The 19,942-nt window shown below is 43.1% G+C and overlaps 2 protein-coding genes and 1 non-coding gene across 4 annotated transcripts in view; all 3 read right to left on the minus strand.

The window, feature by feature from the left end:
• Window positions 1–7,456, minus strand: part of LOC146422857 (DNA polymerase delta catalytic subunit-like) — a 51,265-nt gene extending 43,809 nt beyond the window's left edge. The window contains 5 exon segments of the mRNA XM_085045388.1: window positions 1,634–1,771; window positions 2,925–3,032; window positions 5,709–5,893; window positions 7,164–7,219; window positions 7,292–7,456. Of these exon segments, the coding sequence (XP_084901514.1) occupies window positions 1,634–1,771; window positions 2,925–3,032; window positions 5,709–5,893; window positions 7,164–7,219; window positions 7,292–7,456 (652 nt within the window).
• Window positions 7,457–7,641: 185 nt separating this feature from the next.
• On the minus strand, window positions 7,642–16,743 carry LOC146422858 (small ribosomal subunit protein uS4). Of its 2 annotated transcripts, XM_085045611.1 has the most exons (6): window positions 16,586–16,743; window positions 15,890–15,991; window positions 14,554–14,676; window positions 12,471–12,657; window positions 10,418–10,633; window positions 7,642–7,706 (listed from the first exon to the last, which is right to left on the minus strand). In XM_085045611.1, exons 2-5 carry the CDS (start codon window positions 15,984–15,986, stop codon window positions 10,456–10,458), a joined length of 585 nt encoding a protein of 194 aa, XP_084901737.1. In that variant the 5' UTR covers window positions 15,987–15,991; window positions 16,586–16,743; the 3' UTR covers window positions 7,642–7,706; window positions 10,418–10,455. The 2 variants fall into 2 exon arrangements, with proteins under 2 accessions (XP_084901737.1, XP_084901736.1); XM_085045610.1 differs by lacking the exon at window positions 7,642–7,706 and having other exon boundaries at window positions 10,257–10,633.
• Window positions 8,662–8,736, minus strand: LOC146422859 (small nucleolar RNA SNORD88). Its single transcript, XR_014847888.1, has one exon. It is a non-coding gene; the product is annotated as a small nucleolar RNA SNORD88 (small nucleolar RNA).
• Window positions 16,744–19,942: the final 3,199 nt, after the last annotated feature.

Raw genomic sequence — 19,942 nt, forward strand, 5'->3', positions numbered from 1 at the left:
GGGAAAATTTGGGGATTTTGGGGAAAAGGGGGAATTTGGGAAATTGGGGATTTTGGGGAAATTTGGGAATTTTGGAATTCGGGGAAATTTGGGGATTTTGGGGGAAATTGAGGGATTTGGGGGAAATTTGGGGATTTTAGGGGAATTTGGGGATTTTTGGGGAATTTTGGGGAAATTTGGGGAGAATTTGGGGGGGGAAATTGGGGATTTTGGGGGAAATTTGGGGGTTTGGGGCAAATTTAGGGGTTTCTGGGAGAATGGGATTTTTGGGGGAAATTTGGGGATTTTGGGGAATTTGGGATTTTGGGGGAATTTTGGGGGAAATTTGGGGAGAAATTTGGGAATAATTTGGGGAGAAATTTGGGAATAATTTGGGGATCTTGGGGGAAAATTTTGGGGGAAATTTTGGGATTTTTGGGGTTTTTTTTGGGGCACTTTAGGGTTTTTTTGGGGTCTGGGATTTTTGGGGAATTTTGGGGGAACTTTTGGGATTTTTTGTGAGGATTTTGGGGGTGATTTTTGGGATTTTGAGCAATTTTGAAGCTGAATTTTTGGGGTTTTTCATAGGAATTTGGATTTTTTGGGGTTTTTTTTTGGGATTTCAGGGTTTTTGGGGTCTGGGATTTTTTGGGGGTTTTGGGGTTTTTTGGGGGAATTCATGGGATTTTTGGGGATGATTTTGAGGGCGATTTTTGGGATTTTGAGTGATTTTGAAGGCGATTTTTGCCATTTTTATGGCGTTTTTTGCAGGAATTTCGGATTTTTTCGGGGTTTTTGGGGATTTTGGGCTCAGGGATTTTTGGGGAATTTTAGGGGTTTTTGGGGAATTTGTGGGATTTTTGGGGAGTCTTAAAGGTGATGTTTGGGAGTTGAAGGCGTGCCAGGTGAGCCAACTCTGGTAGGATTTGGGATTTTTGGGTTTTTTTGGGGCATTTTTGGGGTTTTCAGGGTCTAGGATTTTTGGGGAATTTTGGGGTTTTTTTGGGAGAATTTTTGGGATTTTTTGTGAGGATTTTGGGGGTGATTTTTGGGATTTTGAAGCTGAATTTTTGGGGTTTTTCATAGGAATTTGGATTTTTTGGGGTTTTTTTTTTGGGATTTCAGGGTTTTTGGGGGTTTTGGGGTTTTTTTGGGGGAACATTTGGGATTTTTTGTGAGGATTTTGAGGGCGATTTTTGGGATTTTGAGCGATTTTGAAGGCGATTTTTGGGGTTTTTCATAGGAAAATCCGATTTTTTCGGGGTTTTCGGGCTCAGGGATTTTTGGGGTTTTTTGGGGTGATTTGGGGGATTTTTGGGGTCTCACCTGGGGGTGCCTGGACGTAGAAGTAGGGGCTGAAGCCGTGCAGGTGAGCACACACACTCAGTGGTGAGCAGATTTTTGGGATTTTTTCAGGGTTTTTTAGGGGAATTTGAGGGTTTTTTGGGGTCTGGGATTTAGGGGAATTTTGGGGTTTTTTGGGGGAATTCATGGGATTTTTGGGGATGATTTTGAGGGCGATTTCGGTGATTTTGAAGGCGATTTTTGCCATTTTTATGGCGTTTTTTGTAGGAATTTCCGATTTTTTCGGGGTTTTCGGGCTCAGGGATTTTGGGGTTTTTTGGGGTGATTTGGGGGATTTTTGGGGTCTCACCTGGGGGTGCCTGGACGTAGAAGTAGGGGCTGAAGCCGTGCAGGTGAGCACACACACTCAGCCCCTCCCCCGTGACGCCGAACATCCGCAGGATGGGGGAGGGGCGCGGCCAGCCCGGCATCCCGGGGGGAGGAATTCCTAAAATTTGGGAATTTTGGGAGATTTTAGGAACAGCCTGGGAAAGCCCAGAGGGCAGGGAGGGGCTGGGGGAGGTCAGTCCCTAAAAATTGGGGGGTTTTGGGGGGGATTTGGGGGGGTTTTGGGGGAATTTGGGGGATTTTGTGGAATTTGGGGGAAATTTGGGGGATTTTCTGGGGGAATTTGGGGATTTTGGGGTTCCCAGGGGAATTTTGTAAGGAATTTTGGGGATTTTTGGGGATCCCAAGGGGATTTGGAGGGAATTTTGGGGATCCCAGGAGAATTTGGGGTGGATTTGGGGAATTTTGGGGGATTTGGGTGGATTTGGGGGATTTTGGGGGAATTTGGGGAGTTTTGGGTTCTCAAGGGGATTTGGAGGGAATTTTGGGGCTACCAGGAGAATTTGGGGGGATTTGGGGGGATTCTGGGGGGATTTGGGGGATTTTGGGGAGGATTTTGGGGTTTTTTGGCTCCCAGGATTCAGGGTTTTTTCAGGGATTTTTTGGGGTGGTTTTTAGGATTCCCAGGCTGTTTTTTGGGGTGAATTTTTGGGATTTTGGGGAGGATTTGGGGGTTTTTTGGCTCCCAGGATTCAAGGATTTTTTGGGGTGTTTTTTAGGATTCCCAGGCTGTTTTTTGGGGTGAATTTTTTGGATTTTGGGGTTTTTTGGCTCCCAGGACTCAGGGATTTTTTGGGGATTTTTCAGGCTGTTTTTTGGGGTTCCCAGGCTGGTTTTTGGGGTGGATTTTTTGGGATTTTGGGGTTTTTTGGCTCCTAGGACTCAGGGATTTCTCAGGGATTTTTCAGGCTGGTTTTTAGGATTCCCAGGCTGTTTTTTGGGGTGAATTTTTGGGATTTTGGGGTGACTCACCCACATAGTGATCAATGTCCAGCTGCAAGAACTGCAGGGTGAATTTTGGGTTTTTTTGGGGGATTTTGGGGTTTTTTGGCTCCCAGGATTTGGGGGTTTTCAGGGATTTTTCAGGCTGGTTTTTGGGGTTCCCAGGCTGTTTTTTGGGGTGGATTTGGGGGAGGATTTTGGGGTTTTTTGGCTCCCAGGACTCAGGGTTTTTTCAGGGATTTTTCAGGCTGGTTTTTAGGGTTCCCAGGCTGTTTTTTGGGGTGAATTTTTGGGATTTTGGGGTGACTCACCCACATAGTGATCAATGTCCAGCTGCAGGAACTGCAGGGTCTGGGGGGGCTGGGGGGGAGGGGCAGGGCGACGCCATTTGGGGAGAACTTCCCCCACAAACAGACTGCCTGGGGGGGAAAATCCCAAAAATCATCCCAAATTACCCCAAAAACACCCAGAGTTACCCAAAATAACCCCAAAACCACCCTAAGTTACCCCAAAATCACACAAAACGAACCCAAAACCGACCAGAGTTACACAAGATCACCCAGAATAACCAAAAGTACCCCAAAATCACCCTAAAATCACCCCAAAAACACCCAGGTTAACCTAAATTCACCCCAAAATCATACAAAATCACCCCAAAATCACCCAGTATGACCCCAGAATCACCCAGAATGATCTAAATCACCCAAAAATCACCCCAAATCACCCACAATGACCCAAAATCACCCTAAATTAACCCAAAAACACCCAGAATTACCCAGAATCACTTTAATTCACCCCAAAAGTCACCCGAAATTGCCCCAAAACCACCCAGAATTACCCCAAAATTACCCAGAATCACCCGAAATTACCCCAAGTCACCCAGAATTAACCCAAAGTCATCTTAATTCACCCAAAAATCACCCTAAATTACCGGAAAAACACCCAGAATTACCCAGAATCACCCAGAATTAACCCAAAATTACCCAGAATCACCTGAAATTACCCCAAAAATCACCCAGAATTACCCCAGAATCACCCAGAATAACCTAAAATCACCCAAAATCCCCCCAAACCCTTCAAAAATCCCCTCAACTCCCCACAAATCCCCCCAAAATCCCCTCAAACCCTCCCAAAATCCCCCTCAAGCCTCTCAACTCCCTCCAAATCCTCCCAAAATTCCCCCAAAATCCCCCAAATCCCCTCACCAGTGGGCTGGCTGGTGGGATCAGGAGCAGCTCCCTCTGCTCCCATCTCCAAATCCCCCAAAATCCCCCCAAAATCTCCCAAAAATCCCCTAAAATCTCCCAAAATCCCCAGAAATCTCCCTCAATCCCTACCCAAATTCCCCAAAATCCCCTCAAATCCTCCCAAAATCCTCCCAAAATCCAAAAAATCTCCCCAAAATCCTCCAAATATCCCCTCAACTCCCACCAAATCCCCCCAAAATCTCCCACCAAATCCCCTCAAACCCTCCCAAATCCTCCCAAAATCCCCTCAAACCCTCCCCAAATCCCCAGAAATCTCCCTCAATGCCCTCAAATCCTCCCAAAATCCCCCAAAATCCCCCTAAAATCCCCAAAATTCCCCCAAAAATCCCTTCAAAATCCCCAGAAAGCTCCCTCAATCCCCTCAAACCCTCCCAAAATCTCCCCAAACCCCAAAAAGCTCCCAAAATCCCCCTAAAATCCCCCTAAATCCCCTTAAAACTCCCAAACCCTCCCCAAATCCTCAAATCCCCCCACATTACCCCAAAATCCCTCAAACCCTCCCAAATCCCAAACCCCCAAAATTCTCCCAAATCCCAAATCCCCTCACCAGTGGGCCTGGTGGGATCAGGCACAGCTCCTGCTCCCATCTCCAAATCCCCCAAAATCCCTCAAAATCCCCAGAAATCTCCCTCAATCCCCTCAAACCCTCCCAAATTCCCCCAAATCCCCCAAAATCTCCCTCAATCCTCTCAACTCCCCCAAAATCTCCCAAAATCCCTTAAACCCTCCCCAAAACCCTCCCCAAATTCCCAACTATCCCCCAAATCCCCCCAAATCCTCCAAATCCCCTCAATCCCTCCCCAAATCCCCTAAAATCCCCTCAAAATCTCCCAAAACTCCCGAACCCTCCCAAATTACCAAAACCCCCCAAAATCCCCTCAATCCCTCCCAAATCCCCCTAAAATCCCAAAATCATCCCAAAATCCCCTAATCCTCTCAACTCCCCCAAATCTCCAAAATCTCCAACAAAATCCTCAAACCCTCCCAAATTCCCCAAAATCCCTCAAATCCTCCCAAAACCTCCCAAAATCCACCCAAAATCCCCTCAAACCCTCCCAAAATCCCCACAAATCTCCCTCAATGCCCTCAAAATCTCCCCAAAACCCCCCAAATTCCCCAAAATCCCCTCAAACCCTCCCAAAATCCCCCAAAATCCCCCAACCCCCTCACCAGTGCGCTGGCTGGTGGGATCAGGTGCAGCTCCCTTTCCTCCCTCTCAAAAATCTCCCCGAAATCCACCCAAATCCCTCAAATTCCCCCAAAATCCTCCCAAAAATCTCGCCAAATTCCCCCAAAATCCACATAAATCTCCCAAAATCCGCCCAAAATCCCCTCAAACCCTCCCAATACCCTCCCAAAATCCCCTGAAATCCCCCCAAATCCCTTCAAACCCTCCCAAAATTCCCCAAAAATCCCCAATCCCCTCACCAGTGGGCTGGCTGGTGGGATCAGGCACAGCTCCCTCTCCTCCCATCTCCAAATCCCCCAAAATCCCCCCAAATCCTTCCAAAATCTCTCATAAAATCCCCCTCAAACCCTCCCAAAATCCCCCTCAATCCCCTCAAACCCTCCCAAAATCCCCACAAATCTTCCTCAACCCCCCAAATCCCCCCAAATTCCCCTCAAATCCTCAAACCCTCCCAAATTCCCCAAAATCCCCCCAAATCTCCCTCAATGCCCTCAAATCCTCCCAAAATCCACCCAAATCCCCCAAATTCCCCCAAAATCCCCGAAAATCCTCCCCAAAATCCCCTCAAACCCTCCCAAAATCCCCCCAAATCCTCTCAAACCCTCCCAAAATCCCCCCAAAATCCCCAATCCCCTCACCAGTGGGCTGGCTGGTGGGATCTCCCTCTGCTCCCATCTCCAGCTCCTCCTCGAGCTCCTCCAGCTCTCCCAGCTGCGCCAGTTCCTCCTCGAACTGGGAAGGAGCTTTGGCAGCTCCCCGGAACTTTTTGGGAGCCCCAGGGTGACCCCCGGGGGTGCCAGGGCGCTTTGGGGCCTCCATGGCTCTGGAAAGGGGGAAAAAATTAAATTTTGGGGGGTTTGGGAGGTGAAAATTTGGGGGTTTTACCCTCAGGGAATTCAAAAATTTTCTGGGGATTCTTAAAAAATTTTTAGCCCAAAGTTTTCCCCTCAGGAATTCCGCAAAATCCCCTCAGGGACACCAAAATGCCCTCAGAGACCCTAAAATCCCCTCAGGTACACCAAAATCCCCTCATGGATTCACCAAAATCCCCTCAGAGAATCCCAAAACTTTCTGGGGATTCCTCAGAAATTTTTAACCAAAAGTTTCCCCTCAAGGATTCCCAAAATTCCCTCAGGATTCCCAAAATTCCCTCAGGAATCCCAAAATCTTCTGGGGTTTCTTAAAAAATTTTTCCCCAAAAGTTTCCCCTCAGAGATTCCCAAAATTACCTCAGGGAATCCCAAAATCTTCTGGGGATTCTTTAAAATTTTTTCCCCAAAAGTTTTCCCCTCAGAGATTCCCTGAAACCCTTCAGGGACCCCAAAATCCCCTCAGGAACCTCAAAATTCCCTCAGGAACCTCAAAATTCCCTCACGGATCCCCAAATCCCCTCACGGATTCCCAAAAACCCCTCAGGAACCTTTAAGAGAACCCTCAGGGCTCCCCAAAGCGCGGGAACTCCAAATTCCCCTCAGAAATTCCCAAAATCCCCTCATGGATTCCCAAAATCCCCTCAGAAACCCCAAAATTCCGTCATGGATTCCCCTAAAATCCCCTCAGGGTTCCCCAAAGCGCGGGAATCCTAAAATCCCCTCAGGGATCCCCAAAATCCCCTCAGAAACCCCAAAATTCCCTCATGGATTCCCCCAAAATCCCTTCAGAGATCCTAAAATCCCCTCATGGATTCCCCAAAGCGCGGGAACCCCCAAATCCCCTCAGGAATCCCAAAATCCCCTCATGGGTCCCCAAAAACCCCTCAGAAACCCCAAAATCCCCTCAGGGACACTGAAATCCCCTCATGGATTCCCCCAAAATCTCCTCACAGATTCCCCAAAGCGCGGGAATCCCAAAATCCCCTCATGGATTCCCAAAATCCCCTCAGAAACCCCGAAATCCCCTCAGCGCCCCCCCCTCCCCTCACGGCCCCTCACGATTCCCGCGCCGCTTCTCCCTCCCTCAGCACCCCTCAAATCCCCTCGAAACTCTGCCGGAACCTCCCGAAATGTCCTCAACCGTCCCACAGACCCCAAAATTAACCAAAAAACCCCAAAATTTCCCCAATTTTCTCCCCCGGGAAGCCGCAGGTCCCTCACCCCGCTGAGGATCTCCCGCCAATGGCGGCCCCGCCTCGGAAACGCGCAGCGATTGGCTGAATAGCATCACATGACTCCACACTTCCGGCTCATGGGTGCCGCCATCTTGGAAATTACAGCATCCTCACCATGGGCGCCGCCATGTTGAGGAGGGCAAACCGGAAGTTTGCGTACACGGAGCGGCAGAACTTCCGGCGAATGGGCGCCGCCATATTGACCAGACCGGAAGTGTTGCCGGCTGAGCGTCGCCATAGCAACGCGACGCACCGGAAGTTGCCCATGGGCGCCGCCATATTGGGTGTGGAATTCTCCCCAAAATTTTAAGATTTTAAACCCAAATTTCACCCGAAATCGCCCAAAATTTGGCTAAAATCACGAATAACCAAACCTCCCTATTCCCACATTCAAGTATCCGCGAGAATTTGAGGATTTCCCCAAAATTTGGGTTTTTTTTCCAGAAAAACAACTCAAAAATGTGTTTTTGAAACCAAATTTTTATTGCCAGAACCCCCCTGGTGATCTTCACATTTCAGGCAGCATCACCTGGAAAGCAAAAATGAAAAGGGTTAATGGAGAGTCCAAAAATTACCCAAAAATTCACCCAAAAATTACCACAAATTCTCCCCAAAATTTCCCAAAAACTTCCCCCAAAATTTCCCAAAAATTCACCAAAAATTCTGAAAAAATCACCCACAAATTGTCAAAAATTCACCCAAAAATCCCCAAAAAATTAGCCCAAAAATTCCTGAAATTCACCCAAAAATTCTAAAAAATTAATCCCAAAAATCAACCAAAAATTCCCAAAAATTCTGAAAAATTTACCCAAAAATTCACCCAAAAATTCAAAAAAATTCCCCCAAGATTTCCCAAAATTCACCCAAAACTTATCACAAATTCACTCAAAAATTCAAAAAAATTCACCCAAAAATCGTCAGAAATTCACTCAAAAAATTCCAAAAATTCCCCCAGAATTGTTAGATTCACCCTAAAATTCTGAAAAATTCACTCAAAAATCAAAAAAAATTCACCCCAAAAATAAAAAAAATTCACCCAAAATTCCGAAAAATTCACCCAAAAATTCACCCTAAAAATTCCCGAAAATTCAAAAAAAATTCACCCAAAAAGCCCAAAAGTTCACCCAAAAATTCCTGTAAATTCACACAAAAATTCCCAAAAAATGTCAGAAATTAACCCGAAAATTGTCAAAAATTCACCCAAAAAATCACTCAAAAAATCCCAAAAATTCACAAAAAAAATTCCCCCAAAATCTCCCCAAAATTCACCCAAAATTCGGAAAAATTCCCCCAAAAATTGTCAAAAATTCACCCAAAATTGCTGAAAATTCACACAAAAATTCCCAAATGTTGTCCAAAATTCCCCCAAAAATGCTGAAAAATTCACTCCAAAATCCCCCAAAAATCACCCCAAAAATTCCCACAAATTCAACCAAAAATTCACCCAAAAATTTACCCAAAAAATCCCCAAAATTCAGTTTCTGGTTCCCCTCAGACTCCCCAGGGAGGCACAGAAATCCTCAGCAGTTCAGAGCCCAGTGCTGCCATCATTGGGGACCCAAAACTGCCCAAATTAGCCCCAAAAATATCCTCAATTATCCCCAAAAATGTCCCAAATTATCCCAAAAAATATCCTAAATTATCCCCAAATATATCTTAAATTATCCCCAAAAATATCTCAAATTATCCTTAAAAATTGACCCCAATTATCCCAAAAATTGTCACAAATTATCCCCAAAAATGTCCCAAATTATCCCAAAAATATCACAAATTATCCTCAAAAATTGACCCAAATTATCCCCAAAAATGTCCAAAATTATCCCCAAAAAATCCCAAATTATCCCCAAAAATATCCCAAATTATCCCAAAAAATATCCCAAATTATTCCAAAAAATGTCCCAAATTATCCCCAAAAATATCCCAAATTATCCCCAAAAATGTCCCAAATTATCCCAAAAAATATCTCAAATTATCCTCAAAAATTGACCCAAATTTTCCCAAAAATTGACCCAAAATATCCAAAAAAAATCCCAAATTATCCCCCAAAATGTCCAAAATTATCCCCAAAAATATCCCAAATTAGCCCCAAAAATATCCTAAATTATCCCTAAAAATATCTTAAATTATACCAAAAAATCTTAAATTATCCCCAAAAATATCTTAAATTACCCCCAAAAATGTCCCAAATTCCCCAAAAAATATCCTAATTTACAAAAAAAAAAATCCACCCTAAATCCCATTTAAACCCTCAAAAATCCCATTTAAATCAAACAAAAAATCCCATTTAAATCCAAAAAACATCCTATTGACAACTTTTAAAAATTCCCATTGAAATGCCAAAAAAATCTTATTTAAATCTCCCAAAAAAATCACTCAAAATCCAAAAAAATTCACCTTAAATCCCTAAAAATCCACTTTAAATCCCCCAATTTCACCCAAATTTTTTCCAATTCACCTCAAATTTTTTCCCAAACTTACCAGAATTAGGAAATTCTGTTTCTGGGGGTTTTTGGGGTTCAATCCTCCTCCTCATCCTCTCCCCCCCCAGCCCCTCTCTGCCCCTTCTTGGCGTTTTTACCCAAAATTCTCCCAAAATCCTCCTAAAAATCCCTCCAAACTCCCCAAAATCCCCTAAAACCCCCCAAATTCTCTTCAATTCCCACTCAACTCCCAAAAATCTTAAAATTCCCCTAAAATTGACCCAAAATTCTATTTTAAACTCCCAAAAATTCACTTTAAACACCCAAAAATTCACTTTAAATCCCAAAAAAATTCACTTTAAATCCCAAAAAAATCACTTTAAACACCTCTAACTCCCCCATTTTTTGTCCAATTTACCCCAAATTTTTTCCAGAATTTCCCCAAACTCACCAGAATCAGTCAGATGTGTTTTTTGGGGTTTTTGGGGTTCAATCCTCCTCCTCATCCTCTCCCCCCCCAGCCCCTCCCTGCCCCTTCTTGGCGTTTTTCCCCAAAATTCTCCAAAATCTTCCTAAAAATCTCTCTGAACTCCCCAAAATCCCCAAATTCTCTTCAATTCCCACTCAACTCCCAAAATTTTAAAATTCCCCTAAAATTGACCCAAAATTCTCTTTTAAACTCCCAAAAATTCACTTTAAATCCCAAAAAATTCACTTTAAATCCCAAAAAATTCACTTTAAATCCACTTCAAACACCTCTAACTCCCCCATTTTTTGTCCAATCCACCCCAAATTTTTTCCAGAATTTCCCCAAACTTACCAAATTCGGTTAAATCCGGATTTTTTGGGTTTTGGGGTTCAATCCTCCTCCTCATCCTCTCCCCCCCCAGCCCCTCCCTGCCCCTTCTTGGCGTTTTTCCGTTTCACCCTCCCCGGCCTGCCGCCGCCGTAGGGAGAGCGAAGGGAGAAGTCGATGTGCTTCTGCGAGTCCAGGCGCACGATGAACGACGGGATGTTCACCACCTGCTTCCTCACCCTGAAATTTTGGGATTCCCAAAAAAAATTTGGGGTTAAAACTCCAAAATTTGGGGATTTTAGGGCAAAAAATGACAAAAATCGGCATTTGCGGAGCAGAAAAATCATCATTTTTGGGGGATTTAGAATGGAAAAATGGGATTTATTCATGTCAGAGTTAGGGATGTTCACCACCTGCTTCCTCACCCTGAAATTTGGGGATTCCCAAAAAAAATTTGGGGTTAAAACTCTGAAATTTGGGGATTTTAGAGCAAAAAACCCTAAAATCGGCACTTTCCGCATTAAAAAATCACCTTTTTGGGAGAATTTGCAGCAAGAAAACGGGATTAATTCAAGGGATGTTCACCACCTGCTTCCTCACCCTGAAATTTGGGGATTCCCAAAAAAAATTTGGGGTTAAAACTCCGAAATTTGGGGATTTTAGAGCAAAAAATACCAAAAATTGGTGTTTTCGCAGCACAAAAAGCCCTAATATTGACACTTTTCAGGTGGAAAAAAGGGATTATTTGAGGTCAGAGTTAGGGATGTTCACCACCTGCTTCCTCACCCTGCAAATTTGGGGATTCCAAAAAAAAATTTGGGGTTAAAACTCCAAAATTTGACATTTTTAGGGGAAAAAAACCCAAAAATCGGCATTTGCGGAGCAGAAAAATCATCATTTTTGGGGATTTGGAAAGAAAAAATGAGATTAATTCACATCAGAGTTAGGAATGTTCACAACCTGCTTCCTCATCCTGGAATTCGGGGATTCCCAAAAAAAATTTGGGGTTAAAACTCCGAAATTTGGGGATTTTAGAGCAAAAAAATCCCAAAAATCAGCATTTGTGTAGAACATAAATCGCAGTTTTGTGATCAAAATCAGGAGATTTTGGCCCAAATTTTGGGATGCAAATCCCCCAAACCATCCTAACTTGATTCAAGAGTCTGAAGATGTGTTGGACCTCAAAATTTAGGGAAAAAACATAATTTTTTGGATTAAATCCTGGAAATTTGGGAGGAAATTGGTGGGAAAACCACAAAAATTAGGGGAAAAAAACCAAAATTTGAGGATTAACCCTGAAATTTTGGGAAGCAAATCCTATAAACCATCCCAGGTTTATTCAGGAAAGATCTGAGAATACTTAGGAATTCAAAATTTGGGGAAAAAACCTCAAAAATGAGGAAAATTTGGCTGAAAACTTGCAAGTTTCAGCAGAAAATTGGCAGAAAAAACACAAAAATTGGGAGAAAAACCCCAAAAATTGGGGAAAAAACCCAAAATTTTTTATTTAAATGCCCCAAATCATCCCAAATGGATCCCAAACTGATCCTAAATCCCCCAAAATTGGGTTTTTTACCTGAAATTCCCCATTTCCTGCTCCCTTCGCACGGTGTACGGCAGAGCCGCAGTGAGCCTTGCCGAGTCCCACATTTTGGGAATTTTCACCCCAAATTTTTGGAATTTTTGGGGTCAAACGCACCGGATGTGGCGCTGGCGGATCAGCACTCGGGCGTGGTGGATGGATTTGGCCAAATTTGGGGAAAAACCTCAAAACTTGGGAAAATTTGGCTGAAAATTTGCAAGTTTCGGGAGAAAATTGGCAGAAAAACCACAAAAATTAGGGAAAAAGCCCAAAAATTAGGGGAAAAAACCCAAAATTTTTTATCTAAATCCCACAAATCATCCCAAACTGATCCCAAATTGCTGCTAAATCCCCCAAAATTGGGTTTTTTACCTGAAATTCCCCATTTCCTGCTCCCTTCGCAAGGTGTACGGCAGAGCCGCAGTGAGCCTTGCCGAATCCCAAATTTGGGGAATTTTCACCCCAAAAATTTGGGAATTTTGGGGTCAAACGCACCGGATGTGGCGCTGGCGGATCAGCACTCGGGCGTGGTGGATGGATTTGGCCAAACCCAGTTTGAAAACCTGAGTTTGGAGTCTTCTTTCCAAAAAATCTTCGATTTTTAGCCCCAAAATGTAGTCGAGTTTCATCTTCCCTTCGTCCAGAACTCCAATCCGCACCAGGCGGCGCAGGAGGGCGTTGCCTGAAATTGGGGAAAAAAAATGGGGTTTTGGGGATTATTTGGGGATTTTGGGGGGTTTTGGGGAATTTTGGGGGAATTGGGGATTTGGGGAAAATTGGAGGAATTTGGGGGAAAATTGGGGAAATGGATTTGGGAAATACTGATTTTGGGGAATTAATTTGGGGATTTTGGGGGGGTTTTGGGGAATTTGGGGGGGAAAGTGAGAGAATTGGGGGGAAAAAGGGAAAAAAGAGAAATAAAAAGGGAAAAAAAGAGAAAAAGAGAAAAACAGAAAAAGAGAAAAGAAGAGAAAAGAAAAAGAGAAAAGAAAAAGAGAAAAGAAAGAGAAAAGAAAGAGAAAAGAAAGAGAAAAGAAAGAGAAAAGAAAGAGAAAAGAAAGAGAAAAGAAAGAGAAAAGAAAGAGAAAAGAAAGAGAAAAGAAAGAGAAAAGAAAGAGAAAAGAAAGAGAAAAGAAAGAGAAAAGAAAGAGAAAAGAGAAAAGAAAGAGAAAAGAAAGAGAAAAGAAAGAGAAAAGAAAGAGAAAAGAAAGAGAAAAGAAAGAGAAAAGAAAGAGGAAAAAAAGTGAAAAAAAGGAGAAAAAGAGGAAAACAAAGAGGAAAAAAAGACGAAAAAGAGAAAAAAAAGAAGAAAAAAAAGGAAAAAAGAGAAGAAAAAAGGGAAAAAAAAGAGGGAAAAAAAGAGGAAAAAAGAGGAAAAAATTGAGAAAGAGAAAAAAATTGAGAAAAATCAGAAAAATCAGAAAAACGAGAAAAATGAGAAAAATGAGAAAAATGAGAAAAAATGAGAAAAACAGAGAAAAAAATGAGGAAAAAATGAGAAAAAATGAGAAAAAAATGAGAAAAAAATGAGAAAAAAAATGAGAAAAAAATGAGAAAAAAATGAGGAAAAAAATGAGAAAAAAAAGGAGAAAAATCAGAAAAAAATCGGAAAAAATCAGAAAAAAAATCAGAAAAAATCGGGAAAAATTGGGAAAATTTGGGAGCAAAAGGGGAATGAGAAAGGGACAATAAAAAGGTATTTTTGGGGGTTTTTCTCCCACTGACCCTCGAAAAAATTGTTAAAAAATCAGGAAAAATAGAAAAAAATCAGAAAAAAATCAGAAAAAAATCAGAAAAAAATCAGAAAAAAATCAGAAAAAATGGGGCAAATTTGGGATCAAGAGGGGAAGGAGAAAAGGGATCCCAAAAAGTTTTTTTGGAGTTTTTAGCCCCACTGACCCTCGAAAAAATTGTTAAAAAATCTGGAAAAATAGAAAAAATCAGAAAATATTTGAAAAAATCGAAAAAATTAAAAAAAAAAATCAGAAAAATCAGAAAAAATCAGAAAAAAATCAGAAAAAATCAGAAAAAATCAGAAAAAAATCGAAAAAATCAGAAAAATCGGAAAAATCAAAAATCAGAGAAAAATCAGAAAAAATAAAAAAAAATCGAAAAAAAATCGAAAAAAATTGAAAAAAATTGAAAAAAAACAGAAAAAAATTGGGAAAATTTGGGAGCAAAAGGGGAATGAGAAAGGGACAATAAAAAGGTATTTTTTGGGGTTTTTCCCCCACTGACCCTCGAAAAAATTGTAAAAAAATCTAGAAAAATAGAAAAAAATCAGAAAAAAATCAAAAATTTAAAAAAACAGAAGAAAAATCACAAAAAAATGAGAAAATAAGAAAAATCAGAAAAAAATCAGAAAAAAATCAGAAAAAAATCAGAAAAATATCAGAAAAATATCAGAAAAATATCAGAAAAATATCAGAAAACATGAGAAAAAAATGGAGAAAAATCAGAAAAAAATTTGAAAAAAGTTTTAAAAAATCAGAAAAAATGGGGCAAATTTGGGATCAAAAGGAGAAGGATAAAGGGACAACAAGAAGGTATTTTTTGGGTTTTTTCTCTCCCCACTGACCCTCGAAGAGGCGGCGCGGGTCCTTCTCGTCCAGCGTCAGCAGCTCTCGAGCAGCTTTGCGGATTTTGGCCAAAGTGAACTTCACTCGCCACACCTCCCGCTTGTTCCGCAGCCCATACTCACCTGGAATGGAATTTGGGGAGTTTTGGGGGTTTTTAGGAATTTTTTTGGGTTTTTTAGGATTTTTTTTGGATTTTTAGGAGATTTTTTTGGGTATTTTTTAGGAATTTTTACTTTATTTTAGGAAATTTTTAAAGAATTTTTAATGGATATTGAAAGAATTTTAAAGGAATTTTTAGGGGATTTTTTAGCAATTTTTAGGAATTTTAAGGGGACTTTTTAAGGAATTTTTTAGGTATTTTTTGTTAATTTTAGAGAATTTTTAAAAAACTTTTAGGGGAATTATTCTTTAATTTTAAAGGAACTTTTAGGGAATTAAGGATTTTTAGGGAATTTTTAAGGAGTTTTTAGGGGATTTTTAGGGATTTTATTTTTTATTTTTAGGGGACTTAGAGATTTTTAGAGAACTTTTTGGGATTTTTAGGAGATTTTTAGAGGTTTTTTTAGGATTCTAGGGACTTTATTAGGAATTTTTAGGGAACTTTTCGGGATTTTTAGGGGATTTTAAAAGAATCTTTAAGAATTTTAAAAGGTATTTCTAGGGAATTTTTTAGGAATTTCTAGGGGATTTTTAGGAGATTCTCAAAGACTTTTTAGAAGATTTTTAAGGTATTTTTTAGGATTTTCAAGGGAATTTTTTAGTAACTTTTAGGGGATTTTTTTATGGATTTTCCTGGAATTTTAGGGAATTTTTAGGGAATTTTTAAAGACCTTTTAGGGGATTTTTTAGGATTTCAAAAGAGATTTTCAGGGATTTATAGAGAATTTTTCAGGATTTTTAGGAAATTTTAAATGAATTTGTAAGGGTTTTTTTAGAATTTTTAGGGAATTTTCAAATAATTTTTAGGGGATTTTTTAAGGAATATTTTGGGATTTTTTAAAGGAATTTCTCGGGAATTTTTTTATTTTTTGGGAATTTTTCAAAAATCTTAGGGAATTTTTAGGGATTTTTAGAAGCTTTCTAGGAAACTTTTAGCAATTTTTAAGCAATCTTTAGGGGATTTTATAGAATTTTTAAGGGTTTTTTAGGGTTTTTAAAGGAATTTTTTGAAAATTTCTTTAGGAATTTTTAAGCATTTTAGGTAATTTTTTAGGAACTTTTAAAAGAAATTTTTACGAGTTTTTTACGACATTTTTTAGGAATTTTTCAGGATTTTTTGGGGATTTTTTCTCCCGGAAATGTGAAAATTTTGGGATTTTTTTTTTTCTCTTTTACCGATGAGTTTGAGCTCCTGGTCGAGTCGCGACTTCTCGAAGGGTCGCCGCGGAGTGACGTAAGTCTTGCGACACACCCAGCTGCGGGCGACCGGCATGGCGACTGCGATTGGGGGGGAGAATATCGCGATATGAGAGCCATGTCGCGACATGAGGGCGATCTCCGGACACCCAGAGGGGTGTGGGACCCCCTCAGAACACCCAAATCACCCCAAAATCAATCCAAAACCAACCCAGCCCTACAGAATGCCCTCAAATATATCGCGAGGGGGGTTATATCGCGACATGCCCCGCGACAAAACCCACCCCGAGCGCCTCCCCACGCCAACAGCCACCCCGCAACGCTTCAACCACCCCAACCCCAAATCGGCGCCCTCCCAGAATCCCAAAAACTCCCAAATTTCCCCAAAAAAATCCCAAATTTCTCCCAAAACCGAAGCCACGTGGAGCTCCCGCCGCGCTCTGCGCATGCGCAGCCTCCCCGCCCGCCAGGGGGCGCCAAGCGCGGCGCGTGCGCCCTCAGAGCTCCGCGCAGGCCGCAGAGCCTCGCCGAGGCCTCAGCAGCGCCGCCGCTGCCGGTAAAGCGCCGCGAGGCACCGCGAGGAACCGGAGAGCGGCGGGAAAGCTACGGGAGAGCTCCGGGCAAGGCGAGGGGAAGGCCGGAGGGGATTCCAGCCGGTAGCGGCAGCAGCCTCACCTCAGCTCCGCCGCGCTCGCCGGCAGCGAAAGGAAGCGGCCGCCCTCAGCGCGGCTTTATATAGCCCCGCCGGGGAGGCCACGCCTCCTAGGTGCTCGGCAGCCAATGGGAGAGCGAGGTGGGGGCGGTGCTGGCCAATGGGAGCGCGGGGCGGGGGAGCATAGAGATGAGGAGAGGCAGCGCTGGGCGCCGCCATGTTTTCCTGAGGGTGGGGGGAGCGCGGGGTCCTCCAAGGGGGATTTGGGGGAATTTGGGGAAATTTGGGGGAATTTTGGGGGAATTTTGGGGATTTTTGGGGGTCGTGCGAATGTCCAGGGGTGTCACCAATGTCCAGCGAGCGGCTGGGACACGCGGGGAAGGGTGGGGTGGCTCTGTGTCACCACAATGTCCTCCGAAATCCCCAATTAGCCCCAAAAAAGTCCCAAAAATCATCACAATTATCCTCAAAAAATTCCCAAAATCATCACAATTATCACCCAAAATTCATCAAAATCACCCCAACGGCCCCGAAAATTGCCCCGAAATTTCTCCAGATTTCCAAATGTCCCCTGAAATTCACCAAAATCATCCCCAAACCTCCCGAAATTCCACCCCAAAACCCCCTAAATTCCCCCAAATCCCTCCAAATGCCCCAATGTCCCCTGAATGTGCCAAATATCCCCGAAAACTCCCCAAAATCCGCCCAAAGCTCCCCAAAATCGTCTTCAAAAGCCCCTAAAATCCCCAAATATCCCCAAAATCATCCCCAAATCCAAATAAATACCAAAAAAAACCCCAAAATCCACCCTAAACTCCTGAAAATCATCCCCAAAGCCCCCCAAAATCCCCAAATTTCCCCAAAACTCCCAAAATCTTCCCCAAATCCCCCAAAATCATGCCCAAAACCCCCTAAAATCCCCCCAAATATCCCCAAGTGTCCCCAAATATCCCCAAAATCCACTCAAAAATCCCCTAAAATCCCCAAAACCCCAAAATCCACCCAAAAAATCCCCAAAATCATCCCGAAATCCCCAAAATACATCCAAAACTCCCATAATCATCCCCAAATCCCAAAAAATCCTCCCAAAATCCCAAAAATATCCCCAAAAATCCCCAACATCCCCCCAAAAATCCCCAAAACCCCCCAAAATCCACCCCAGACCCCAAAACCCTCAAAAAATCCCCAAAATCCCAAAATATCCCCAAAATCACCCCAAATCCCCAAAATCCCCCAAATCATCCCAAAATATACCAAAAATCCAAAAAACCAAAAACCCCCCAAAATCCACCCCAAAATCTCAACATCCCCCGAAACCCCAAAATCCACCCAAACTCCCCCAAAATCCACCCAAAAACCCCAAAATCATCCCCAATCCCAAAATCACCCCTAAAATCCCCCAAAACTCCCCAAAATCATCCCCAACACCCCAAAATACACCAAAACCCCCAAAACACCCCAAAATCCACCCAAAAACCCTCAAAATCCCAAATCCACTCCAAAGTCCTCAAAATCATCCCCAAACCCCAAATATCCCCTAAATCCCCAAAATCCCCAAACCCCCAAATCATCCCCAAATATCCCCTAAAATCCCCAAATATCCCCCAAAATCCACCCAAAAACCCCTAAAACCCCCAAAATCCCCAAAAATCTACTCTAAACTCCTCAAAATCTACCCAAAGATCCCCAAAACCCCAATAACCCCAAAATCCCCCCAAAAATCCCCAAAAAATCATCCCAAACACCCCAAAAATCCCAAAATCCACCCAAACCCCTAAAATCCCCAAATATCCCCAAACTCCCCAAAATCATCTCCAAAATCCCCTAAAATCATCCCTAAAACCCCCAAAATCCCCAAAATCCCCCAAACCAAAATCCCCCAACTGCACCCCAAACCCCTAAAATCATCCCCATAACTCCCAAAATCACCCCAAAATCTCCCCAAAACCCCAAAATCCCCCAAATACCCAAAAATCCACCCCAAACTCCAAAATCCACCCAAAAACCCCAAAATCCCCTAAAATCCCCCAAACTCCCCAAAATCCCCCAAATATCCCCAAAAATCCCCCAAAATCCCCCCAAAAACCACCAAAATCCCCCCAAAATCCCGAAATCTCAAACCCCCCAAAAAATCCCCAAACTCCCCAAAATCCCCAAAATCTCCCCAAAATCCCTCAAAACATCCCCTAAAATCCCCAAATATCCCCAAAATCCCCCCTAAAACCCCCAAACTCAAATCATCCCCCAAATCCCCAAACCCCAAAATCCACCCAAAACCCCCCAACCATCCCCAAATCCCCAAAACTCCCCCCAAAATCCACTCCAAATCCTCAAAATCATCCCAAAAACCCCCAAAACCCCAAATATCCCCAAAATCCCCCAAAACTCCCAAAAATCCCCAAATCCCCCAAAATTCACCCAAAAATCTACCCACAATCCCCCCAAATTCCCCAAAATCCACCCAAAAATCTCCCAAATCCACCCAAAATCCCCCAAAATCCACCAAAACTCCCCAAAATTCACCCAAAATCACCCCAAATCCCTCAAAATCCACCCAAAATCCCCCAAAATCCACCCAAAATCCCCAAAATCTCACAAAATTCCCCCAAAATCCCCCAAATTCCGCAAAATCCACCCAAAAGTCACCCAAAAATCCCAAAATTCCCTCCTAAATTCCCCCCAAAATCCCCAAAATCCACCCAAATTCCCAAAAATTCCCCAAAATCCCCCAAATTCCCTCCATCCCCATCCCCGTTGCCATGCCAACGCCCCTCCCCTCCCCGTTTGACTGACACTCCTCTCAGCCAATCAGCGGCCGCCCTGCTGGGCGGAACCATTCCCTCCCCCGGGGGGGGTCCGGGGGGTGTCGCCGCCAGTCCCGACCGGTCGCGACAGAGGCGATTCGCCTCCTCCGCCCGCGGGGACATCCCGGCGCTCCCCGCTGCCCCCGGGGCTCCGCGCCGCCCCTCCCCTCCGCCCCACCCCTTTGTCCCCCCGCCCCAATCCCTTTATTCCTCCCGAGCCTTTTTCCCCCGAAATTCCCTCGGTTTTTCCCGAATTTCCTTGGTTTTTCCCGAATTTCCTTGGTTTTTTCCCATTTTTCCTTGGTTTTTCCCTCTTTTTCCCCTCATTTTCCCCGAAATTCTCTGGTTTTTCCCCATTATTCCTTGTTTTTTCCCATTTTTCCTTGTTTTTTCCCTCCCTTTCTCCCAGTTTTCCCTGTTTTTCCCTGGTTTTCTCTGTTTTTCCCCATTATTCCTTGTTTTTTTCCCATTTTTCCTTCTTTTTTCCCTCTTTTTCCCCCATTTTCCCTGGTTTTCCCTCCCATTTTCCCCTTTTTCCTTGTTTTTCCCCTCCGTTTTTCCCTATTTTCCCCCATT

The sequence above is a fragment of the Lichenostomus cassidix genome, unplaced genomic scaffold, assembly GCF_008360975.1.
Source record: "Lichenostomus cassidix isolate B80296 unplaced genomic scaffold, HeHo_3.0 HiC_scaffold_38, whole genome shotgun sequence".
In the NCBI taxonomy this organism is placed as follows: domain Eukaryota; kingdom Metazoa; phylum Chordata; class Aves; order Passeriformes; family Meliphagidae; genus Lichenostomus; species Lichenostomus cassidix.

What these genes read in the sequence shown, in the direction of transcription:
- LOC146422858 (XM_085045611.1), bottom strand. Translation starts at nt 15,986, where the DNA reads ATGCCGGTCGCCCGCAGCTGGGTGTGTCGCAAGACTTACGTCACTCCG. An exon ending in CCAGGAGCTCAAACTCATCG is followed by an intron (nt 14,677 to 15,889) that starts GTAAAAGAGAAA and finishes ATTCCATTCCAG; the next exon opens with GTGAGTATGGGCTGCGGAAC. An exon ending in ATCCGCCAGCGCCACATCCG is followed by an intron (nt 10,634 to 12,470) that starts GTGCGTTTGACC and finishes CCAAAATTTCAG; the next exon opens with GGTGAGGAAGCAGGTGGTGA.